Here is a 25,073-nt window from a genome sequence, read left to right on the forward strand (position 1 = left end):
GCAAGGGAATATACAACCCTAAAGAATGTTTCTTCATAAATGAAAATGTGCATCTAAGAAAAGTACACTTAGGAGTATTCATTAAAATTTAATAAGCCATTGGGGCCAGTGTAAACCGTGAAAATGGTGAGGCAATGGTCTGGTTCTTTTCCTTCTCACATCTGAGATGTTGATATCAATGCTGACTGCACAAATAGAATAACAAGTTGGTGCTTTCAAATGAATGAGCTTGACAACTACAACTAGTATAAACAATAAATGCTGCCTTACTTTACTTTCAAAATAACAGTGATACAAAGCCATTTCCGGATATGTACCTAAGCACATGCTTCCAAAACAGCTTCTGCCCTATACCTGTACTATAGTTTGTAACAATGTAATTAATCTGAGGGTGCCTTTCTTCCCCTTTAAACTCCATTAGTACAGCACCATGTCTGACTGTTTGGCATTTTAATTTAGTGCCTGGTCCATAGTAAAGATTCACTCTATGTGGGATTCATTTTTCATTCAATACTTACTATGACCCTAGTGGGCACTCTACTAGAATATAAAAGTATGTACCAAATGTGACAAATTAGTTCTCTCTTCTCTTCTTTCTAGGTACAATCCAAAAATAAATAACTAAATATATACAATTAGCTATATATAATAAAATATTCTTTAAAAACAAAGTCTTGTGGATCTATGACATTTTTCTATACTAAAATTTAGTTTCATGAGTGACTCATACCCCCATAGGAGCTTCAAACGCATCCAGTTCTTCCTAGACTCTTTCAAGCCAATAAGTTTACCAGTGTAGCAGGACTTCAGTATCTCTGCAAGGAGCTTTTGCCTTCAGATATATACCAAATAGAGTAGCTGTCATATACAATCCAATCACCACCACCTCTTGCTCATTTCCTTATTCTTGACAAGATCCAATACTTCAAAGAACACTTTTTCCTTCAATGTTTTCCTCTCGCTTTAGTATTTGTGAACCACTACAGAACTTCTTCTGGCTTCTTTGACACAATAATAATATGAAAATCTCATTGGCTAAATTTTTGGGAATAATCAACAATAATACAGAACAAAATTGAAGAAACTGGTTCTAAACTACAGAGGCTGTAGGCACACCAGTCATCTGAAGTTGATGACACTGCCTTGCCTTTGAGGGGTACGATACAAAGCAAATGTTTGTGCAAGGTTAGCAAGGCACCTATCACCGGGAGTTGGCACTTACCAAGTCAGCAGGAGCAGCCTAACAGTTGCTGAGCATTTCCTACTACAGTGAACAGAAATTTATAAACACTATAGGTAATGAAAGAACCAAGAAGATAAAACACTTCTCCTATGAATACAAATAAATGGATACTTTGGAAAATAAAAAATATAAAGTAGGTCACAAAAATGATTTTTTAAGCTGATGAAGGAAATATTCTGGCTTTGTATAAATTAAAGCAAGATGGAATTCAACAGCCTCATTCAATCTCCATTTCCAGCAAAATACCACACAACATTAACTCGCTTTGCATAAGACAAATGGAAACAGGCCTGCAATGCATCACAACCATAATATATTTAACAAGATGGAGATGAACAATGAAACTTCAAGGGAAACTTACAGTACTGATGCGTTGCCTCACAGTTGCATTTGCATATAAATGTTTTAGAGTAATTTATTTCATTAGGGTTAGCCAGAGAATATGCATGTTGGGAATGGATGGGGATTTTGCCTACATTCCAGTTTTGCTGAAGGAAAACAGATTCTTCTATCTCCAGTGATAATAGTCTTGAGGTAGTAAAATATAACAATAATGATGGCACTAATAATGCCACTGTGGTTTTACTTCCCTCTGAAACAGATGTCACTAATATCTCAGGAAATTTTCAACACATAAGCATCATGCATGCCTCAAGGAATAATTTGATAATATCATTTTTAAAGTTTGAAGCCTCTAGAAGCAACAATGCTAATCATTTCTGAAGGACTGTGATTAACTTAAGGAAATTAATTCTTGAGGAGTTTTAAGGGACCTTATAACTATCAGAAACTAGCCACCAGAGGTCCACTCCGAATTGTCAATCATTTGGAATCCCAGTCCAAAAATTCAGTCTTTGATTTAATAATATAGTTTACCCCCAAATGATTATTTTCTCTGTAATATTTTACTTTATGATAAAGAATTCTGGCAAAAATATGTCTTTTATAAAGTGGAATCATGTGATACAGGAAAAAAAAACAAAAAGCAGAATATAAACCATTTGTTTTTTAGTATCCAATGTACCCTGCCTACAGAAGAAGAAGAAGAAGAAGAAGAAGAAGAAGAAGAAGAAGAAGAAGAAGAAGAAGAAGAAGAAGAAGAAGAAGAAGAAGAAGAAGAAGAAGAAGAAGAAGAAGAAGAAGGGAAGGAAGGGAAGGAAGGGAAGGGAAGGGAAGGGAAGGGAAGGGAAGGGAAGGGAAGGGAAGGGAAGGGAAGGGAAGGGAAGGGAAGGGAAGGGAAGGGAAGGGAAGGGAAGGGAAGGGAAGGGAAGGGAAGGGAAGGGAAGGGAAGGGAAGGGAAGGGAAGGGAAGGGAAGGGAAGGGAAGGGAAGAAAGAAAGAAAGAAAGAAAGAAAGAAAGAAAGAAAGAAAGAAAGGCCATTAAAATAACAAAAAAAGGAGAGAAAAAAGCAAACAAGGAAGGATGGAAGGAAGAAAGAAAAAAAGAAGAAGAGAGAAAAATCCCTCTACTGCTGACTCATTCCTCACAGAAAGCCATCTATAATTTTCTGGCACAAGAGGCTGACTTTCTACTTCTACTGATGCAGTCTCCACTCCTGAATTCTGCAAACAGCTGAGGCAACAGAAGATAAAAAGGTCAAAATCCTATGAAAGATACTATGTTTTTAGGGCAACTATAATGAGAGCTGCAGGAAAGTTATTGATCTGTGCCCTTTGCTTTATTTCCAGCATATATTATAGTAATGTTATTTCCCTCTGAAAGTTCAGTTTATACATCTGGGAACTTGCAACAACAGAGCAAACAGCAAAGCAGAATTTTAGCGTATTCATTAGCAAAGAGTCAAAAGGTTTTTGCAGAAATCCAGCCACAAGCAAAGAAAAAAGAAAAGAAAAGTTCGATTCTGAATCTCTGAATCACATGAGTGACAAAACACACGAAGATTGAAGAAGGTGCCAATAATAAGCATGTGCATTGGAATGGAGTTGCACGTATATGATGTTCTTACTCAGCATTATAACCATTAGCCTCAGCTAAAGCAGGCAACCCAGTAAGGTACAGGAGCTCCAATACTGACAGAACTACTCTCCAAACCAGATATTCGTCAACCATCTGTTTAGATGCATCCCATAACAGTTAGATAGCAGTTTAAAGGTTTTTTTTATTCTTCATTTACCAATTATAGTACTTTGAATGAAGTTCATAAGAGAATTTCTTTTGAAGAATTTTTACATCACTATCATTATTATTTAGATATCCAAAAATATTTCAGAAAATATGAATAAACTATATCAGCCTTTCCAAGATACTAAAATAAGTCTATCTAGGCTGAATTCGTATTCTTTCTCCTTAATTCTGTTTAGTGTCTGTTTTTAAAATGTGTGCATATTAAGTGAAAAGAGCAAAACCTCCTCAGTAGTATATCAAGAAAAGCACAACCCTTCATACACATCCATTCAAACAAATGAGAAAATTACTTTTTTCTCGTGTGACTTTTTTCCCTGAGATGGTGTCTCCCTGTGTAGCCTAGGCTGCCCAAGACCTCCAAATCATCCTGCCTCAGACTTCAGAGCACTGACATTATAAGTACACACCACCTCAACCATCTGCTTCTATTCACCAAAGAAATTGAAATCTTCATTGATTTTTTTCTCTCCCATGCCATGGCACTCTTGATGTGCCTTGTATGTGTCGGGGACAAGGAGGATAGAAGTGAAGGAGGGGAGAGTGAAGAGATCACTTCACAGGCAATCTCATTTTGTTTTTTTAACTAACTCCTAATTCCAAATACTGACAAACAATACTGGACTACTGTTCCCTAAAATCTGACCTGACCAACATGTTCTCCCAGGATATAATAGTCATCTCTTGGGATCTGAATACAACTGCCATGCTATCCTATGAAACAAAAACTTTGAAATTCAAATTTCATTTACTGTTTTAAGGAAATGTAGAAATTCCAGATATTTTCCTATTCACAAATATCATACATGGTGAAGAGGAAAACACAAGACAGAGTTAAAACCACAGACTTCAGAATCAAGTAGCCATGATTCAATTTCAAGATTAGCCAGCCTCTAAACATAAGCTTGGGCTAATTACGATCTCTGAGTCTCAGTTCTTCTAATTATAAGATGTGAACACTAATAACTAGCTCACAGAGTAGCAGTGAAAACTAAATGAAATAACAGAGACAAATTATCTCAAAAACAGCTTGGTAACTAACACATGTTCAGCAACTGTTCCATTCTTTCTTGCCATTGATTTATCAACTTAACATGTGTGATAATAAACACTCTTCATTACAAACAGGTTTGTCGCCTTCAGAGGCCAGAGAGATGGCTCAATAGGAGAAGGCATTTGCTGAGAAAGCCTGGCTACCTAGTTCAGTTCCAGACACCCATATAAAGGTGGGTGGCAAAGGGCTAGATAAATGGCTCAGCGGTTAGAAGCATTGGCTGCTCTTCCTAAGGGCCCAGGTTTCATTTCCAGAACTCATATAATGGCTTACAACTGTCTGAAACTCCAGTTTTAGAACATCCAAAGCCTTCTTCTGACTCCCATAGACAAATGGCATGCACATGGTACACAAATATATATATGCAAGGCAAAACATCCCAACACAAAAATTAAAATAATAATACTTTAAAAATGAATGGAAAGAATCAACTCTAAAAAAAATGGTGTTTTGAACTTCACACATGCTCATGCAAGCATACATTAATGCATGTACATGTGCACAAACGCACTGTTGTGTAACAGTCTCCTCTGATATTAAATTAAAACATCCCACCTTGCAGATGTGCTCTTTAAGGAGGGAGGTAGACAACACCAAAAAAATTGCTTCAAGAACTCCCTGAAACTAAACAGTTTCCCTGCTAGAGTAAGAGTCCAGCTACAAAGAAGACTCTCAGGCAAGCTGAAGTACAAAGAAGACTCTGGGACCATGCCAGTTTCCTGGAAGAAGCAGAAACCAGACAAGATGTCTGGTTGATCTTTAGAGGATTAGATCAACTGAGGCACCTGGAAAGGACGCTCTCCAACCTATGGAGCTGCCTAGAGGCCGTGCAGTGTGCTCTAGGTTTCCCAGATGCTGGGGAGGGCCTTGGTGATGCTTATGTCATTTATGCTCCTGTAAGTAACCACTTACCCATATTTCTATAAGTAATCCTAATAAAATTCATTAGTTTAGCAAAAAAATAAATTGTATCTCTCATTCAATGTCCATGAACACGAACAATAGGCTTAAATTTAAATTTTATCAACAAATCAAAGCAATGCCTGGCCTGAGTATGTGTGGAATATAGTATTCTCAGCTCAAAAAAATAATCCCATCTGAAGATATGTTATCTACTCCTCATCCTAGAAAGTATACAAGAAAAAGAGAAGCCAACAGCAAACTATACACTTGTCTACCTTGGCTGATTGTCCACAGTGAGGCTCTCTCCCCTCTGATAGCCACTGTCTGCCACCTGAGTGGTTGACCTCTTCACAATCTGCTTTAGCTCCTGCTCCAAACGTTCTTTAATGGCTTTAACTGTCTCAGGGATCTTCTTCAGTCTGGCCAGCCCCTGGATAAGAATTCCCATGAAAAGAGTGCTGTTCTCCTCTGGATCACACTCCAAGTCCTCCTTGATGTCTTGCAGGTTCATCTCTCTCACTGTAAAATAAAAGCACACCAGAAATACCAGATTCAGATAGTATCCACTTAAGAGTGAGTACATACCATGTTCGTCTGTGTCTGGGTTACCTCACTCAGGACGATTTTTTCTAATTCTATCAATTTGCATGCAAATTTCAAGATGGCATTGCTTTTTTACCACTGAGTAGTATTCTATTGTGTAAATGTACCACATTTTCTTTAGCCATTCTTCGGTTGAGGAGCATCTAGTTTTTTTCTAGGTTCTGGATAGTACAAATACTGCTACTATGAACATAGTTGAACAAATGTCCTTGTAGTATGATTGAACATTCTTTGGGTATATGCCCAAGAGTGGTATTGCTGGTCTTGAGATAGGTTGATTCCCAATTTTCTGAGAGTACACAACCACAGAGAAGCTAAGTAATAAGGAGAACCATAAGAGAAGGGGAAATAGACAAGATCTCCTGAGAAAATTGGAAGCATGAGGGTGGGGAGAGAAAAGGAGGGCAGAGGGGAAGGAGGAGGGAAGAAGGGGAGGGGGCTGGAGAACTTGAGGGAACGGGATAATTGAGACAGGAAAGGGCAGAGACGGAGAACAAGGAAAGAGATAATTTAGTTGTGAGAGCCAATATGGGGCTAGCAAGAAACCTGGCACCAGAAGAATTCCCAGGAATCCACAAAGATAACCAGCTAAGACCCTAAGCAACAGAGAAGAGGGTGCCTGAACTGGCCTTTCCCTGTAGTCAGATTGATGACTATCTTAAATGTCACCATAGAAACTCCATCCAGCAACTGATGGAAGCAGAGGCAGAGATCCACAGGGCAACACTGGGCTGGGTTCCCAAAGTCCAGTCAAAGAGTGGTAGGAGTGAGAATATGAGCAAAGAGGTCAAGACGATGATGGGGACACCCAATGAAACAGCTTACCTGAGCTAACGGGAGCTCACCAACTCCACCCGGACATGGACAGAACCAGCAGAGGACCAAATTAGGCCCTCTAAATGGGGGTGACAGTTGTGTGGCTGGCGCAGAGTATCAGGCCACTGGCAATGGGGCCAGGATTTATCCCTACTGCTTATACTGGCTTTTTGGAACCCATTCTCTTTGGAAAGATACCTTGCTCAGCCTAGATATAGTACGGAGAGTCTTGGTCCTTCCTCAAAACATGTGGCTTACCCTCTATGAGGAGCAGATGGGGTGTGGGGGGAAAGGTATAGTAATGGAAGGAGTGGAGGGAGTAGGAACTGGGATTAGTATGTAAAATAAAAAGATAGGTTTTTTTTTCATTTTTGATTTTGTTTACTGTTACCAAAATATGAAATACAAAGTCTACTTGAGTGATTGAATTCTCTATTTGTATTTCTGATTCTCACAATATTTAATGCTGTGGCCAAAATATTGCATGTAATAATTTTAAAATTCCATCAAAAAGAAGTCATCATAGCCCTTCTACTGTTATTTACTTTTCTGGCTAATCCTTAATATGCACTATAAATATGGTAGTGGTGGCACGGAAAAAATATATTTCTAAACATAAATTATTTTGAGAGTTCAAACTGGGTCTGAAAAAGTATGGGATAAAACCGGACTCGCTGAACATGGCAGACAATGAGGGCTGCTGAGAAGTCAAGAACAATGGCACTGGGTTTTGATCCTACTGCACATACTGGCTTTGTGGGAGCCTAGGCTGTTTGGATGCTCACCTTACTAGACCTGGAAGGAGGTGGGAGGTCCTTGGACTTCCCACAGGGCAGGGAACCCTGATTGCTCTTCAGGATGCTGAGGGAGGGGGAGTTGATTGGGGTGGGGGAGAGAATTGGGAGGCGGTGGCAGGGAGGAGGCAGAAATCTTAAATAAATAAATAAATAAATAAATAAATAAATAAATAAATAATAAATAAATATCTGGAATAAATAGAACCTGAAGCATATCATGAGGGATTTATAGCATAACTTAATGTGAAGTTGTATGACAATATTGTGTTGTGTTTGTATTTTAATTCTCTATTCCATGAAAGATTAACAAGTAGAAAACATAGATTTTTTTTAAATAAAATAAAATTTAAAAAAAAATCAGATCCAGTTTCCACATTAATTCAACAGCATGGCAGGCTAATATAGATCACTGCTTTGATTATTATCTTGAAGAAATCAGAGAAATTTTCTAGTAAATTGAGTTACATAGTACTATGCAACAGTCCCCAATTCAAACTAATTGGTTAGTAATGAATGTACAAGCAATTATATAGTACAGATGCAAATCTACAGTTTTACACAGACTATTTTGACCCAAGTCTGTTCATAAATTAAGTACATGCTGTCTCTAAAATTCCATATAAGGTATTAGAAGAGAACTCTAAAAACTCAAACCACAGTCTCAACTTCCTACTTATTAGATATGATAAGTAGAGGCAATAAAAGATGTTATAAAAACAGGTAGGGGCAAAAGTACATAACTACAACAAATAAAAAAGAAATGAAGAAAATATATGTAAGATAACATAAACATATGAGAAGAGTTTGAGGAAAATAAAATAGTAAAGAGGTACTGAATAACTACCAAAAAAAAACCTATTTTTCCTTCAAACATGTTTGACTTGGCATGGTGACCCACACAAAGTAAGCCCAGCTACTGAGGGGCTGAGGCATAGGGATTCCATTTCAACGTGAGCATGGGCTGGAAAGCAAATTCCAGCCAGTCTAGCATACATGAGACCTTGTTTATAAAAGTGAGTATGACAGAAACAGACATGTGTGTGTTACATCTTACACAGACCTTTGTTATAATCAATGAAAACCTTCTGACAAGTTATATTATATGCCAAATATCCCTATTGGTCTTTATTCTCCAGTCTTTACCCAAACCCTATGATCTTAAAAGGAGGAAATAGCCTCAAATAATAGTTCTTAACCCCTGTGAGTAGGTGAGGAGGGTTATCCGATGATCTGAGATCTTCGCCACTACTAAAAACTACACGATAAAAGCCGTATTAGAGCTGGAGAGATGGCTCAGCAATCATGACTGGAGTCTGTGTTCTAGCATCCATGTAACAACCTAGATATCACTGAAAATGCCTGAAGCCCTAGGTATCAAAGCCAGACAAAGACAGCACAAGAAAGCTACAAACTAAACCAGTATTTATCATGAACCACATTTCTCAGCTACATATCTATATACCCATAATGGTTCGTTATTCACAGAATTCATCATTATAATGGCAGTATTATCCACAATGACCAAATTTAGAAGCAACCCAGGTGCTCACCAACACATGAACAGATTAGCAAAAGGGTGATCTATATAAACAGTGACATGTCACTCCACTTTAAAACTGGGGAAGCCTGACACACTGCAACATGGATGAATCTTGAATTCATCAGGCTCACTGAAATAAGACTGCCTGTCACAAAAGACAAATACTTGATGATTTCACTTATAATGAGGTACTTAGAGGGGTCAAATTCCTAGAAATAGAGTAGAAGGTTGTTTTTAAGGGGCAAGGAGAAGGAAGAAAAGAGTAGCTACTTCTTAATAGACACTGAGTTTGAGTTTTACAAGATGAAAAGAGCTATGCAGATGGATGGGGTATTGTCTGCACACACTATGAATGTACTTTTTTATACTACTGATCTATACATTTTAAATGACTAAAAATAAGCTTAATGATATGTATATTTTAATATAAAATATGCACTTAAATATGAACCAGAGGTATTTTAATAACATGCAAGATATAATTACTTATGCAAGCTCATTATTATGAATAAATTTTCTATATATTTATTCATGTTGTCTTATTAAACTCACTAGGCTCCCAAAAAGTCAGAGGGAGAGAGACCATATTCATAGGGCATTTTGTACAAAAGAGTATGTTCAATGATACAGTATTCAATGAGAATGTTTAGCTGAGGGGAGGTGGCACACACCTTTAATCCTAGCACTTAGAAGGCAGAGTAAGCTGATCTCAGTGAATTTCGAGGCCAGCCTGGTCTATAACGTGAGTTCCAGGACAGCCAGGACTGTTACAAAGAGAAACTATGCTTTGAAAACCCATATATGTGTTTGATACTAATGAAACTGGAAGTAGAACCCAGAGACTTGATTTCAAATGGTAAAAACCTGAAGACAAGTTTTTAAAACATCATCAATACTTTCAAATGTAATGTTTTGAAAAATATACATTTTATTTCCTGATTTTGTTTTATACATGAATAAGTAAGATACCTCAGGCCACAGAAATGGTCTATATAGCAAATCCAATCCCACAGCAAGGCAAGAAAAGTACTCAACAGCAGGCAGCCACTCAATTCAGCATGGAATAGGAGGAAATGAAGCTGAACTACAAGAAGAGCTTCAGGCAGGAAGAAAAGTAAAGGAAATTTCCCTGTCCAAAATGCTCCTTGTAAGAAACATCCCTATGAGTCACAAACAGGACATGTACAAAGGGTCACCTAGACATCAGGGCTCCCTGCCCAGGATGACTGATGATAAGCTAAATACAGTTTAAGTCAATATGGCCTGCTATGACATGGCATATAGCTAGTCATATGCACACTAATGTGAGAACTAGTTCATTAAAAAGCAACACACAAGCAAGATTTGAATAATAAAATGCCAAGGTTATAAACAGCACATCTGTTAAAAAACTTAGCCTTTGATTGTCTCCTGAAAACTTTTTAAGAGCCTAAACACTTAAAATATCCAATATTAATTGATTTATATTACCTACTTCACTTATATCAGCTGAAAACTAAGAGATAATGTAAAAGGATAATATAATCAACATGACTAGTCTAATATTCACAAACATCTACATTGTCATATAACATCACTGGAAAAAAGTGTACAAAAATAATTTAATCTAAATTCAATAAGGCTCATGCAACAATCATTAACACACCTGTGCATCTTTCCAAAGTCTTGATGTCCACATCATTCCCAAGCATTGGAATTGCTATACTGAATATCCAATATATAGACATTAGACTTTTTTTAAATTTATTTCATTTTATGTTCATTGGTATTTTGTCTGCATGTATGTCTGTGTGAGGGTGTCAAGTCCCCTGGAACTGAAGTTACAGACAGTTGTGAGCTGCAATGTGGGTGCTGGGAATTGAACCCAGGTCCTCTGGGAGAGCAGCCAGTGCTCTTAACAGCTGAGTCACCTCTCCAACACCCTTCCCCCAATATTCAACATTTTAAAGCTAGAAATATATTACTTTCATCTCCAATCTTCTTACCCTTGAATTATATTTTGTTCTAAAGAGCCTAACAACTGAAGATGAATCAGATGTAGTTTTAAGAATCTTCTAACTGATAGGATAATGTAACATACTAAAGAACAGAAATGACTTTTACCTTGTTATTTGTCCTACAATCCTGCTGGCTCCAAGTATTTATTATTACACACACCGCTTTGTTTATACAGACCAAGGTGGATACAGACAGCAATAGCTGAGGGCAAACATGGAAGGAGGGTCTCGCCTGACTGAACTGATGAATGGATTAAGGCGAAACAGCTAAGACCTTTTCAAGGTCCAGACTTCCACATTCACATTAACTATGCATCTCTAGTCACATGGCTTTGAGCCATTTATACATATACCTCTATTACTGATAGCACATAAATTAGCAGATAAGGCCCAGGCATGATGGCACACACCTGAAATAATCAATAAATGAAGACTACCCAGGGGCATATAAAAAGACACTACCCCACAGAAATTAATCAAAAAATAACAAGTAAACAGGATGAATATCTATTTGTGAAGCTAAATACTTTTTGTTTAATAGCTCTAAAATGAGTACAGACCATTGGCCCATGGCTGCTTTCTTTCTTCAATATTTGTCAGATAAAATCAGCAATTTGTACCATGGCTTACCACACATGTCACAAAACTGCAGAAGGGAAGACCTTTTAATTCATTGTAGAATAAGCTATACTTTATCATTTAGCACTACAGTTTCTACATGTTAATTAGGGAATGATAAAATGGCAGTGTATACTATAGGAACTCCTGACAGATGTCATTTATTATATTATGCACAATATAGGAACTGTGCAAACTTAATATACAGCAAATAATTTCAATCTTTGTAATTTGAATTATATATTTGAACAATATTATCTATGTATAAGAAAAGAACCATTTTCCAGTACTGAGCAGAATTCAATTAAAGAGGAGCCTTTGAAACAACTAATTAAAAAAAAAAAAGAGGTCATGAATTTGAAAGAGAGAAAGAAGGTAAACAGGAGGGTTAGAAGGGTTAAAAGGAGAACAGGGAAAGAAAAAGATGATGTAATTATATCACCTGAAAAAAATAAGAAAATTAAGGTGCCTTTGAAAAAGTTGTCAAGCCTATTAGAGCACTAAAGTATCAGACAAATCACCTGTCTACAGTGCTACACCAGTACACCACAGACGGGAAGCTGGCAATGCTGACAAGATTCTTGAAAACAGTAAGAAAATCACCACTAAAAAATAGTATGTGCCTTTAAAATCACACTATAATTCATATTCCTGAGATATCCAATTTGCTTATTACATAATTACACTTAAAATATAATTGCTGAAATTAAAAGGAAATAGTCTGGTTCAAAATAGAGGGTAACATTGCTGAAGACAAAAAATGTGAACAATGAATGGAGCCAGAGTGTGGAGTCAGTGATCTCCCGATGGAAAGACAGACAAGAAAGCTAGGATTGGCCCTTCTGTGTTAACAGATACTTACATGCTCCCCTGGCCTGAGAAATCCATTCACTATGGGTGTCACAAGCCCAGGAGCAAACCAAGCTCCTACTTTGGCTAGAAGGCTACTGGACCTCCCCAAATTCTCATCCTCCGTTCTTATCTCTGTGGAAATTCTTGGCCAAATATGTATCTTAGATATCACTCCTTTCGGCAGTGGAAAATTATTTCTTCAGTGTTTTGTTCTAATTAATGCACCCACTGGTGCAGAAGAGAACAGTAACTGAAGCACTGGTTGCCTCTGGAGTACAGAATCTTGATTAGGGTCTTTCAAATGTTAACTAACTACCCCTGGAGTGTAGATTCCTGATTAAGGTACTTCAAAAATGTTAGCTAAGAACCCCTAAGGTGTAGATTAAATTACCTTAAAGAAACCTACAGACAATAAAACACCCCACTCCAGAAAAGAGGCTGCCAAAAATGAGACTATGTGAGGTAGACAGAACAAGGATATGGATTCACAAAAAAGGATCCCACCCTGCTGACCTGAGGTATTAAGTGTACACAGCGTACACATAAGGACTAGTGTTGGTCAAGAGAAGATGGTAAATTTGTTTAAAGCAATGTTAGGAAGTATTTTTAAAACAAAGCAAAACAAAAAAAAAATGATCTACTGAATCCTTTCATCATGGAACAGAGCTTGATACCCATTAACTCATTTGGAACAAGAACCTTTGAACACCCAGAAGTAACAATCACAGAGACTGCTAAAATAAGACTGGCATACAGGCTAAAAGGAGGGGTAAGAACAGATGATTAAAATAACATAGTTCACACTGATGATCAATAAAATGTATTGGATTACAATCCAATGTCCAATACTCTTTAAGTTCAGTTATTTGGGTAAACAGTGAAGAATAAGAGCTTAAAGCCATAGAATTCTAGTTTTTGATTATTCTTATACTTTTCAGGTGTGTGATCTTACTAAAGTCATTTGATCTGGCATGATCTGCAGGCTTTCATCTGAAAAGTAGAAATTTTATTACCAATCTTACAGAGCTGTGTATAAACTAAATATTAAATAAAGTAGTATGATCTCAAAACTCAACAACAAGAAAAGTATTGAAAAGGTACATGTTGAAAACTTCCAACTTCATCAATGTGACTTTTAGGTCCCCCATCCCTTAGTATTTTCTCCAAAAACTATACATGACAATAAGAATAAACAAACCACACAAAATCCATCAATAGGTACAGAGACAAAAGGACAGACAGATGATAGATGATAGATAGATAGATAGATAGATAGATAGATAGATAGATAGATAGATAGATAGATAGATAGATAGATGGATGGATGGATGGATGGATGGATGGATGGATGGATGGATAGATAGATAATAGATAGATGATAGAGAGATAGATAGATAGATAGATAGATAGATAGATAGATAGATAGATAGGATAGATAATAGATAGATGATAGAGAGATAGATAGATAGATAGATAGATAGATAGATAGATAGATAGATAGATAGAGATGATAGAAGAAACCGCTCCAAAATCAAAACAATGTAAATAAATATAATGTTCCTAGAAAGTAACATCTCATGCTCAGCCTGTGTGTGCATGTGTGTACATGATAGTGGGGACACAAACTTTCTACGGCAATGTGGAAGTCAGGGAACAACTCTGTAGAGTCTGTTATTTCCTTTCACTTAAATGGGCTCCAGAGAATAAATCCATTCAGGTTGCTGGGCTTTCGCCACAGTTGCAAAGCTTTACCTTGTCATAGACTTTGTAACTGGCAAAACTAAAGGATAAATAACTATAAAGAAAAGAATTCATGATGTTAAGGATGATACAAAATCATTGAAAGTTATCATCATGAAAGACAACATCTACATGTGATTATAAATACTAAAAACTTACCCAAGTTGATTGGCACATTGCCAATAGAGAAGTGACTTTTAAGACAAGCACAATCCAAAAGAATAGATTTTAAAACATAGCTTCTAGAAGAGGGAAATAAAACAAAGAGGAAGAGAGAAATGCCCTCCTATCTAATGGACAGTTAAGAAATAATTTTAAAAATTTAATGAGTTCTTATACCAGAGAACCAAAATCTAGCCAATACATAACCTTTCCCCACCACCAAAACAAAATTTTGTTTAAAAAAAATTCATAAATATATCTGGACTTTGTTAAACTAACAGAAGAGGGAGCCAATGAACTGAAAAGTCTTTAAAGTATTCCTAGGCCGGGCGGTGGTGGCGCACGCCTTTAATCCCAGCACTTGGGAGGCAGAGGCAGGCGGATCTCTGTGAGTTCGAGACCAGCCTGGTCTACAGAGCTAGTTCCAGGACAGGCTCCAAAACCACAGAGAAACCCTGTCTCGAAAAACCAAAAAAAAAAAAAAAAAAAAAAAGTATTCCTGTACCACAAAAAACAGGGGCGGGGTGGGGGGGGCCTGATGGAACAATTCATACTGACGTACTATAAAATGGTCAGAAAACCCAAACATTAATAAACATAAAAAAAAATGAAACACAAGAAAACAAGGCAACACTCTAGATGTAAACAAGATATTCAAATAAAAATGTGAAGATAGGAAAAGCTACCTTTTGCTATGAATTCAAAATCTAAACTTAGACATGAATAAAATATAGGAAGATGTAAAAGGAGACCAAAGTCAGGGAAAAAGTTAAATGAAAGGACAGTTACCTCATACTTTCTTTACGAGTTTAAAATGCCCATGAGAAAATTTAAAGGATATTTTGAAAAACGTAGGGAAAAGGACAATAAGATTAATAAGATAAGATTAATAAGATCAAAGAGAAGGTAAATTAAGGGGAAACAAGGCACATAAAAAAATAATATTAGCATAAGACAGAAACAAATACTAAAATATACACGTATAAAATTACAAACCAAGATTTTGCCAGAAACTTTTTTTTAACTTACAAAATAATCTATTGGGTATCTGAGAAAATATATTCAAAATAATCAACTCTAAAATGTGTCTAGGTGAAACTAATAAATGCCTCAAATTAAAAAGAAAATCTAGCAGATTACATCATCATGATCCTGTAGTCCCAGGAAGTCAGAAGGCTGAGCACGAGGTGACTTGAGGCCAGCTGCCCAAACTACTATTTTACATCTATTAAATTAAAAAACATGGCAGATGCTATGTTAGAAAAGCTGTTGGAAAACAAGCCCACCACTGGTGATGGGAAAGCAGCCTGGCACTGTTCTGCTAAAGGGAATATTACACACACCTCCTAAAGTACAGATGATATGCGTCCTTTACTGGCACCACACACAAAAGTTACTCTCGATAGATCAAAGCCCTGAGCATAAGATCTAACACAATACAATTCATAGATGAAAACAACAAAACAAAAGCCTCAGAAACATATTTAGCAAGGATTCCCTACATACGACACTAAAAACACAAGCAAAAAAAGGAAAGATAATTGTCACTTCACTAAAATGTGAATGAAGACCACAATGAACACAATCAGCATAAAAAGGCAACCAATTCTTAAAACACGAGAAAGTACCTGAAATTCATATATCTGGAGAAAAGTTAGTATCTAAAATAAGAAACACCTACAAGTTGTCAATAAGAGAACAAATAATCCAATTACAAAGTAGGCAAAGGACATGAGTCCTTTTCAAAGATGACAAACAAATACGCAACACACATAAAAAGATGTTCAACATCACTAATCATCAGGGAAATGCAAATTAAAACTACAATCAGATATAACCTCAGACTAATTAAGATGTCAACTACCAAAAAAAAAAAAAGGGAGGGAAGGAAGGAAGGGAGGGAGGGAGGGAGGGAGGGAGGGAGGGAGGGAGGAAGGAAGGAAGGAAGGAAGGAAGGAAGGAAGGAAGGAAGGAAGGAAGGAAGGAAGGAAGGAAGGAAGGAAGGAAGGAAGAGAAAGGCAAGTGTGAAGAAACAGGGCCCATATGCACTGTTGATAACATAAGAAAGTGTAACTGCAGTGAAAACAATGTGACTGTTCCTGAATGAACATAAAAATAGCATCACCATATGATCCAGCAAGTCTACTTCAGAACAGAGATTTAAAATATCTAAAAGAGGGGTGGTAAAGAAAATTTTTACAGCAAAACACTGCTACAGTAACCATGAGGTAGCAGCAACCCCAGTGTCCAACAGGTGAGTGGACAAACAACATACAGTATCTGAGCAATGCAACAGTGTTGAGCCTTGAGGAGGAAGGACATTCGGACACACATTACAGCATGGGCTCACCTTAAGAGATCATGCTGAGCAAAACTAGCTAGTCACAAAGGACAAGCACTATATGACTCCGCTGCTCTGCAGTGTACAGAGTTGTCAAATTCACAGCAACAGCGAGCTCAGTGCCAGCTGCCGAGAGTTGAGGTGGGGAGGAAAGGAAGAGCTGTTGCTCAATAGGTACAGACTTTCAGTTTTGAAAGATGAACAAGCTCTAGAGGAAAAGCTACGTGGCAGTGTAAATACACGTAACACCACTGAACTTAGAGATGGTGATGATGGTAAATTTTAAATGAATTTAGCAGAATATAAAATATTTAAAGCTTTAAAACAAAAATACGCTACATACAGATTTAGTTTGAGAATGAGTTTCCCTTTTAATACTGTCAACAATATGAAAACAGAAATGCAGATTTTCCTTGCATTATTTTTAGAATAATTTCCAAAAGATATGAATTGAAAACATCAAACTATAAGAGAGAATTCTAATTTCTGTAGAAGAAAGAAAGGCCATTGGAACAGATACATTTATCTACTTGTTTGTGCAAAAAGAAATACAGAAAGAATGAAGTAGAAATGAACGTGAGTTAGCAGGAGAGGCTGGGTGGAAAATGAACAGAGACCAGCAGCTACAAAAGATATGATGATGGAAGAGACACCTGCCTCAATACTTTTTGTACAGTTGTGGTGTTCAGGATAGAGTTCATGTGACTCTAAAATAAACAAAAAGTTAAGAGTAACCATGATTTAAAGCAATTGTAATGAAATAAAGAGTAACTCAGATGTTTTGCAAAAAACACATGTGGGTGTTTGAATGAAAGTAGTCTTCATGGGCTCAGTAGTTTGAATGCTTGGCCCAGTTAACAGCAATGTTAAGTAGGTTTGGGAGGTGTGACTTGGCTGGAGGAAATATGTCACAAGAGGCTGGTTTTGAGAGTATCAAGACTAGTGCCTCGAGACCAGCCTGGTCTACAAGAGCTAGTTCCAGGACAGGCTCCAAAACCACAGAGAAACCCTGTCTCAAAAAACCAAAAAAAAAAAAAAAAAAGACTAGTGCCATTTCAAGTTTGCTGTCTTTGTTTCCTGCTTGTGGCTCAAGAAATAAGCTCACAGTATAATAGCCACCAATACCTACCTGCATCAAATTTTCCCACTGTCATAGTGATAGACTCTTGTACCTCTGGAACTGTAAGCCCCCAAACCCTTCCTTCTCTTTATCACACCAACAGAATAATAATACATACTCTAAGCCACGTAGCACACACTATTAGAGATTCCTAACGACATGCTGCTATACATTGGTGCTTAGCTAAACCAACATCAGTGAAGCGTCATGTGTCAACTGATATCAACACAAAAAGAACCGAACAATTATAGAGAAAGCGAGACTTTGGAGTGCTCAGTCCTAAATGGAATGTCTTCATCAATCCCACCCTCACCCCCTCCAAGGGTCAGGGTGCTGTGCAGAAGAAGAGGCACTCCAAATAAACAGTGTCCTCCAGACATAACAGGACTGACGCACATATGAACTCACCGAGACTGTGGCAGAAAGCACAAGGCAGGGTCTCAGCACTGAGGAGGCAAGAGGACACAAGATCCCAACCCTAACCAAAATGTTAGTTGCTGTTAGCTAGCTGCAAATGATACCTTCTACCAAAGGGAAAATCAGTTTTCTCCAATGGAGTGTCACTGGATAGATCAACCACACTCCAGGACAGGCCCAACAAAATGAACTACATGATTTTTTGGGAGGGAGGGAGGACTCTTATTGGCCTTACGATTGTTTTTATTTTTGTGATTGTTTTTATTTTTATTTTTGTGGGTTACATTTGGTTTTTGGGTTTGTTTGGAGACAGAAAAAAAGAAAAGAATGATAATAAAATTAAGTGGATAAGGAAGTGGGGAATCTGGGAGGAGTTGGGAATGAGAGGAACATGAAAAAAAAGATGTTGCCGGGCAGTGGTGGCGCACGCCTTTAATCCCAGCACTCGGGAGGCAGAGGCAGGCGGATCTCTGTGAGTTTGAGGCAGCTTGGTCTACAAGAGCTAGTTCCAGACTGGCTCCAAAACCACAGAGAAACCCTGTCTCAAAAAAAACCAAAAAAAAAAAAAAAGATGTTTTAAGTAAATAAAATAATAAAAATTAAAAAGAAAATATATACTCTAAGTCATACAATATAAAATAAAAATCCTTCAAATTTTATACTAAAGTTAATAAATTTGTTTTTCACTGTGTTGTGAATTTATTTTCAGAATTATTATGAACTTAATTTATGAACATATTACTTAAATAATTAAAATGTAAACTAGTGTCCTGGCCGGTGACCTTTAAATCCTAGCATTAGGGAGGCAGAGGCAAGTGGATCTCTGAGAGTTCAAGGCCAGCCTGGTCTACTAAGCAAGTTGCAAGACATACAGAGAAACCCTACTCAAAAAAAAAAAAACAACAACAAAATATAAACTAGGTACCTCACTGTTATAGATACAAAGAAAAGAAGAGCTAGAATTGCAGTGGGTTTACTTCAATTGAACTCAATTTACATAAACATAAGCATATACACACATACAAAGAAATAAATGGAAACAGATCTGTCCATGTGCATATCTATTTATATATGCATATGGACACACATTATAAACAGATATGCTTTCTAGCTTTGTCAACTAAGTGGCTACAGTTCAGTACACAAATCATGCTTTCAAAATATTATTTTCCAAAGAAAGAAATCAGAGTTCCTTAGAGAGACCACCAATTTTCAGGTAAAGGTACAGAAAATAGGAGGTGAACTCCAATTGACTTGCAATTCTGGAATGTAAAGAAGTATTAAAGCCATAATGGAGGGATTTACTTGAGGAATGAATGAATGAATGATTGATTGATTGAATGAATGAATGCAGAAGGAACAATACTGTGTCACTATAGAATTATAATTATACTACATGAACTATGAATGCGTGAAAAAGAAAATATGGATTTGCAAATTACCTTTTAAAGTTGCAGACAAAAATTATCTTGAAATAAATGCTGCATTTGAAACAATAAAGAAAAATGGAAGGTGGTAAAGTTAAACTATCTCTGGAGCATACACAGGGGGTACTAACAGATTAAGCTTAAAATCTAAAAGACTTTTAAAAATTCAATAAAATTTTAAGATACACTTTCACATCCAATATAAGTAGATAATGAGTCACTAAAAGCGGAGTGTGAGTAGATGTTTTGCGGGTACAGTGTTTGCTGAGCAACTACGATGGCTTGAGTCTGAATCCCCGTCACTCTCACAAAACTCTAGGAGTAGCCCCCATGTGCTTTAACCGCAGCATGGGGATGGGGGTGGGGTGGAGCAGACAGCCTGTACTATGGTCAATCTAGCAGAAATAAATAAATATGGTGAGCTCCACACTTCATGGGAAACCTTGCCTTGAGGGAATAGGTGCACAACAATAAAAGACACTCAACATCCTGGTCTCTGCCCACAGGAACAGGTGCATACTTACTTGTACATATACATTTATAAGGCCAGACACACACACTAAATAAAAAAATCCTATTAATGGTGACATCTAGAAACATGCCCACTACAAGCAAGACTTTCTCTGTCACTCAACTGTCACCAAATATTGGTGAACTTAATTTTATATAACAAGTATTACTGATATAAAGGACCAGATATATCCATATATAATAATAGCAGAGATTTCAACACCAATTATCATCTTTGAGCAGAACATACAAAAACATTTCACCCCTAAACAGCATCACAAATCAAATGCACTTAACAGATATCTATAGTTTATTCAACAGCTAAGGAAAAATGGAAAAAACAGATTCTAGTCAGAAGTCTATAGATGTTCCTTCAAAATAGAACATAGTCACAAAAACATTAGTAACATTAGTAACAAATACAAAATAAATTCTTGTATCTTATCTGATCATAGTAGAAAAGGCTAGAAGCTAATAACAAGAAAAACTACCTAACACATGGAGATTAATAATACATTCTTGAATAGTCACCAGTCACTGAAATCAGAGAGGACATTTTTAAGTTTCTAGAATCAACTGAAAACAAAACCAGAATTTTTCAAATCCTTTAAGATACATTAAAATCAGTTCTAAGAAAATAGTTTACATGATTTTACATTAAAAAATGAGATAACAAAACAAAAACTAAAAAACACCTCAAGGTTTTAGAAACACAGGAATAAAACAAGCCTGAAATAGGCAGACGTAAAAAAAAAATGAGGTAAAAAATAATGAAATAGATTAAAGAAGCAGTACTGAGAAGCAATGAAAAACAGATAGTTATGAGAAGGTAAATAAGACTGAAAAACCCTTAACAAAATAACAAAATAAAGAAAAAAAGCCTCAAAGAAATATAATTAGGTGTAGCCAGGTGATGGTGGCACACACCTTTAATCCCAGCACTCGGGAGGCAGAGGCAGGCGGATCTCTGTGAGTTCGAGGCAGCTTGGTCTACAAGAGCTAGTTCCAGACTGGCTCCAAAAAGCTACAGAGAAACACTGTCTCAAAAAAACAAGTAAGAAAGAAAAGGAAGGGAGGGAGGGAGGGAGGGAGGGAGGGAGGGAGGGAGGGAGGGAGGGAGGGAGGGAGGGAGGGAGGGAGGGAGGGAGGGAGGGAGGGAGGGAGGAGGAAGGAAGGAAGGAAGGAAGGAAGGAAGGAAGGAAGGAAGGAAGGAAGGAAGGAAGGAAGGAAGGAAGGAAGGAAGGAAGGAAACAGGGAACGTTACCACAGACATCAATGAAATCCAGAAAATAATTATGGAATTTTTTGAAAACCTAAATTTAAAAAGGGAGCTACAAAGAAACCCTGTCTCAACTCCCCCCAAAAAAATATTAGAATAAATAAATAAATACAAGAGGAAGGGTCTAGAAAAAAATGAATAAATTTCTAGATATATATGACTTGCAAAATAAAGAAAAGAGAAAAAACAACAAGCTGATAACTAACAATGAGATTAAAGTAGTAAGACTTAAAAAAAAAAAACTCAGAATTCACTGCTCGAAAATGTGAAAGAACATGCATGTTCTTCAAAGTATCCTATTATAAAAATAGAGGAAAGGAATACTCCTGAACTCAGTCTACAAAGTCAGTACCACCTAGACAACAAGACCAGACAGAGAAAAAATAAAAACAAAAAAGTTATAGGCCAATTTCTCTGATGAACACAGATATAAAATTTCTCAATAAAATTCTCACAAACAAAAAAACCAAGAACACATTCAGAATTATATATTATGACCAAGTTGGTTTTATCCAATGTATGAAAAGATGGTTTTGACATATGTAAACCACCAAGTATAATACAACACGTAAAGAAGTCTAAGGACAGAAACATGCATAAAAGCCTTTGGCAAATTTCAAAATCCCTACATGATAAAAGCCATAAAGAAACTAGGAATAGAAGAAACACACCTCATCACAGTAAAAGCAACCCATGGCAAACTGATGGCTAATACTCTACTCAGTGGAGAAAAAAAACAAAAGCAGGTCCCCTAAAATCAAGAACAAGACAAGGGTGGACATGTCTCCCATGCATTCTCAAATCAGTGCTTGATTTCTTAAGCCAAAGACAGATGAAGGGATACAAGCAGGAAAGGAACAAGCAAACTGTCCCACACTTACAGGACTCTAATATTCCACAAGAAAAGTCTCATATCTGATACTTTCAGCAAAGTAAAGGGATACAAAGGAAACAAACAAAATTCAGTACATCATATATACCAATAAAAAACATACTAAAAAAGAAATCAGAAAAGTTTACAGTATTCAATAGAGATAGAAAGGAAATGTTAATAAATGTAGCCAAAGAGCTGAAAGATTTCTACGATGAAGAAAACAGCAAAAATGTGGTATATGTATGTACCACAACGAAGGTGTGTTCCGCCCTAAAGGGAAATGGATGGAAGGGGACATAACCATATTACGTTTAAAAAAGGCAAACTCAGAAACACAAATACCACAAGTTTTCTCTTCTACATGTATTTTAAAATATATGTATAAGATATGAAAGTGGTAGGAACTGGCTTTTCTTCTGATCTTTCTAATTCTCTAGATGAATCATTATATCTAAATGAGACATTAGTTTTCCCATGACAAGACAGAGGCTTGCAAAATGCATCTCCTACACAAGAATGAAACCAGCATGAGGCCAAGTCCCAACCGGACCAAGCATTAGATCTCAGTGGAATCACTTTATATGTCTGTAAAACAATTTTTGAAATAATAACTAGTTAACTAATGTTTTTCTACTTATTAGCATGAGATTTCCCTTAAGGAAAGGCATGCTCATCTTTTGTCTTTATGCTACTAGCTTGTTTTATTGATTAACATAAATAACCAGTCTTTTGGGCATAAAATTCTTTCTTTCAGTCCTCCATAATCTACCCTGTTCTTTATTATGCCATTTATAATACGATTATTATGTAGTAGGAAAGCAATGCAAATTCCTACTTGCTTCTGCCAACCTGTGCCTCAATTTTGCAATTTGTGAGTACTTTAGTTAGACAGCACATACACACATGTAATTCCAAATAACTTTTCTTAAATATGCTTAAGCACAGTGAATATAAAGATGACAATCATAATGGTAACAACAACAACTTCCCTAAAAAGACCTCATAGCACTGTGGTATCCACTGAACAAAATGCAGTTTGCAAAACATCACTTACAAACTAGCATAGAAAACTTCTCAGAGAAAAGTCACAATTGTGCCTCTAAATAAGCCATCTGAAAATGGCGCATTCACAAGCAATCAGAATTCTCATTTAATTAATAATAACCTGAACAATCTCAGGAATCACCTTCAACCTTAATTTATGGCACCCCAATGGGAAATCCGTTCTGCCTGGGGATTCCCTACTGAAACTTCCTCTATAAAAGTGTCAATTCTAATGGATTACACCCTCCATCCCACTGTTTCACAATATGAGAGGGGAGTTTTAAGAGCCTATGTTAAATTCCCTGCTGAAAATGTCTATTACTTTCTCAGCTGACTTCCCGAGAACTCCACAAATAGACGCTAAAGACTTGCTGTTCAGTACCAAGAATTAGACAAAATTTCTGCCCTTTATTATTTATTATGTCCCCAAGTTTTTATGTATCTTAGTAACATTTTATGTATTCTCTCCATAATGTATATCTTCTTCACTTGTACAATCTCTTTTAATAATATGATTCAGATTAATAGAGTCCTAAAGACTAGAATGGCAATGACTTAAAAATATTTCACCATATAATTCCAAAAACGTCAAATTTTTCACACATTGGCTTCTAAAGATAACTTAAGACAGAAAAATCAGCTCTGCAAAGTATGGTAAGTAGAATGAAGGATCCCCAAAATATCCATGCCTAAGCCGCAAGGCCTGTGAACAGGTCGCCTCACATGGTAAAGTAGATTCTCAGACAGATATCATAAAAGTTAAAGACTTTGCGATATCGAGATTAGCCTGAAGTACCCAGCTGGGCAAGACCTATCACAGGAGTTCTTAAAAATGAAGGAAGAAGGCAGACATGTGGGTCAGAGAAATATAATGTTTGGACCATTGGGTTCAGCAACAAGAAAGAGGCCACACAGGGTGACAGCCTCTAGAAGCTGATAAAGGACAGGAAAGAGAGTTCCCAGAACCTTCAATAAGAGGCATCTCCCTGCAAATACTTTCATTTGGTCCCAATGAGACATGTGTTACATTTTGTTTTTCCTAGGGCTGGCCACGAACTGTGTATGTACTGGGGCTGATCTTAAACTCCTGATCCTCCTGCTTCTACCTCCTGAGCGCTGGGATTTACCATGATAGCCAACTTCATGATAGAGTGTGTATGTGTGTGTGTGTGTGTGTGTGTGCGCACGCGCACATACAGAAGGTAGAGTTCAATATCACATGTCATCTATGAGTTTCCACCCTAATTTTTTTAAGGCGGTCTCACTAAATCTGGAGCTTGCTATTTTTTTGGTTGGACTTGCTAGCCAGTAGGCCCAAACCATCTAACTGTCTCCATACCCTCTTCCTCCCACTCTGTAAATATAGGCACATGCTGCTGTACCCAGTTTTTATTTGTTATTTATTTATTTATTCATTCATTTATCTGTTTTTGGTTTTTCAAAACAGGGTTTCTCTGTGTAGCCCTGGCTGTCCTGGAACTCACAGAGATTCACCTACCTCTACCTCCTGAGTTCTGGGATTAAAGGTGTGCACTGGCACACCCAGCTACTGTACCTAGTTTTTAGATCGATGTTCAGGATCCAAACTCAGAAC

At 36.9% G+C, this 25,073-nt stretch overlaps 1 protein-coding gene across 1 annotated transcript in view; it reads right to left on the bottom strand.

Annotated features, from left to right (window-relative positions):
* The window catches only part of Exoc4 (exocyst complex component 4), a 756,055-nt gene that overhangs the window by 661,676 nt on the left and 69,306 nt on the right, over nt 1-25,073 (bottom strand). The window contains exon 6 of the mRNA XM_057763023.1: nt 5,618-5,861. Coding sequence (XP_057619006.1) covers nt 5,618-5,861 — 244 coding nt within the window. The remainder of the gene's footprint in view (nt 1-5,617; nt 5,862-25,073) is intronic.

This window comes from Chionomys nivalis, chromosome 1 (assembly GCF_950005125.1).
Source record: "Chionomys nivalis chromosome 1, mChiNiv1.1, whole genome shotgun sequence".
Lineage (NCBI taxonomy): Eukaryota > Metazoa > Chordata > Mammalia > Rodentia > Cricetidae > Chionomys > Chionomys nivalis.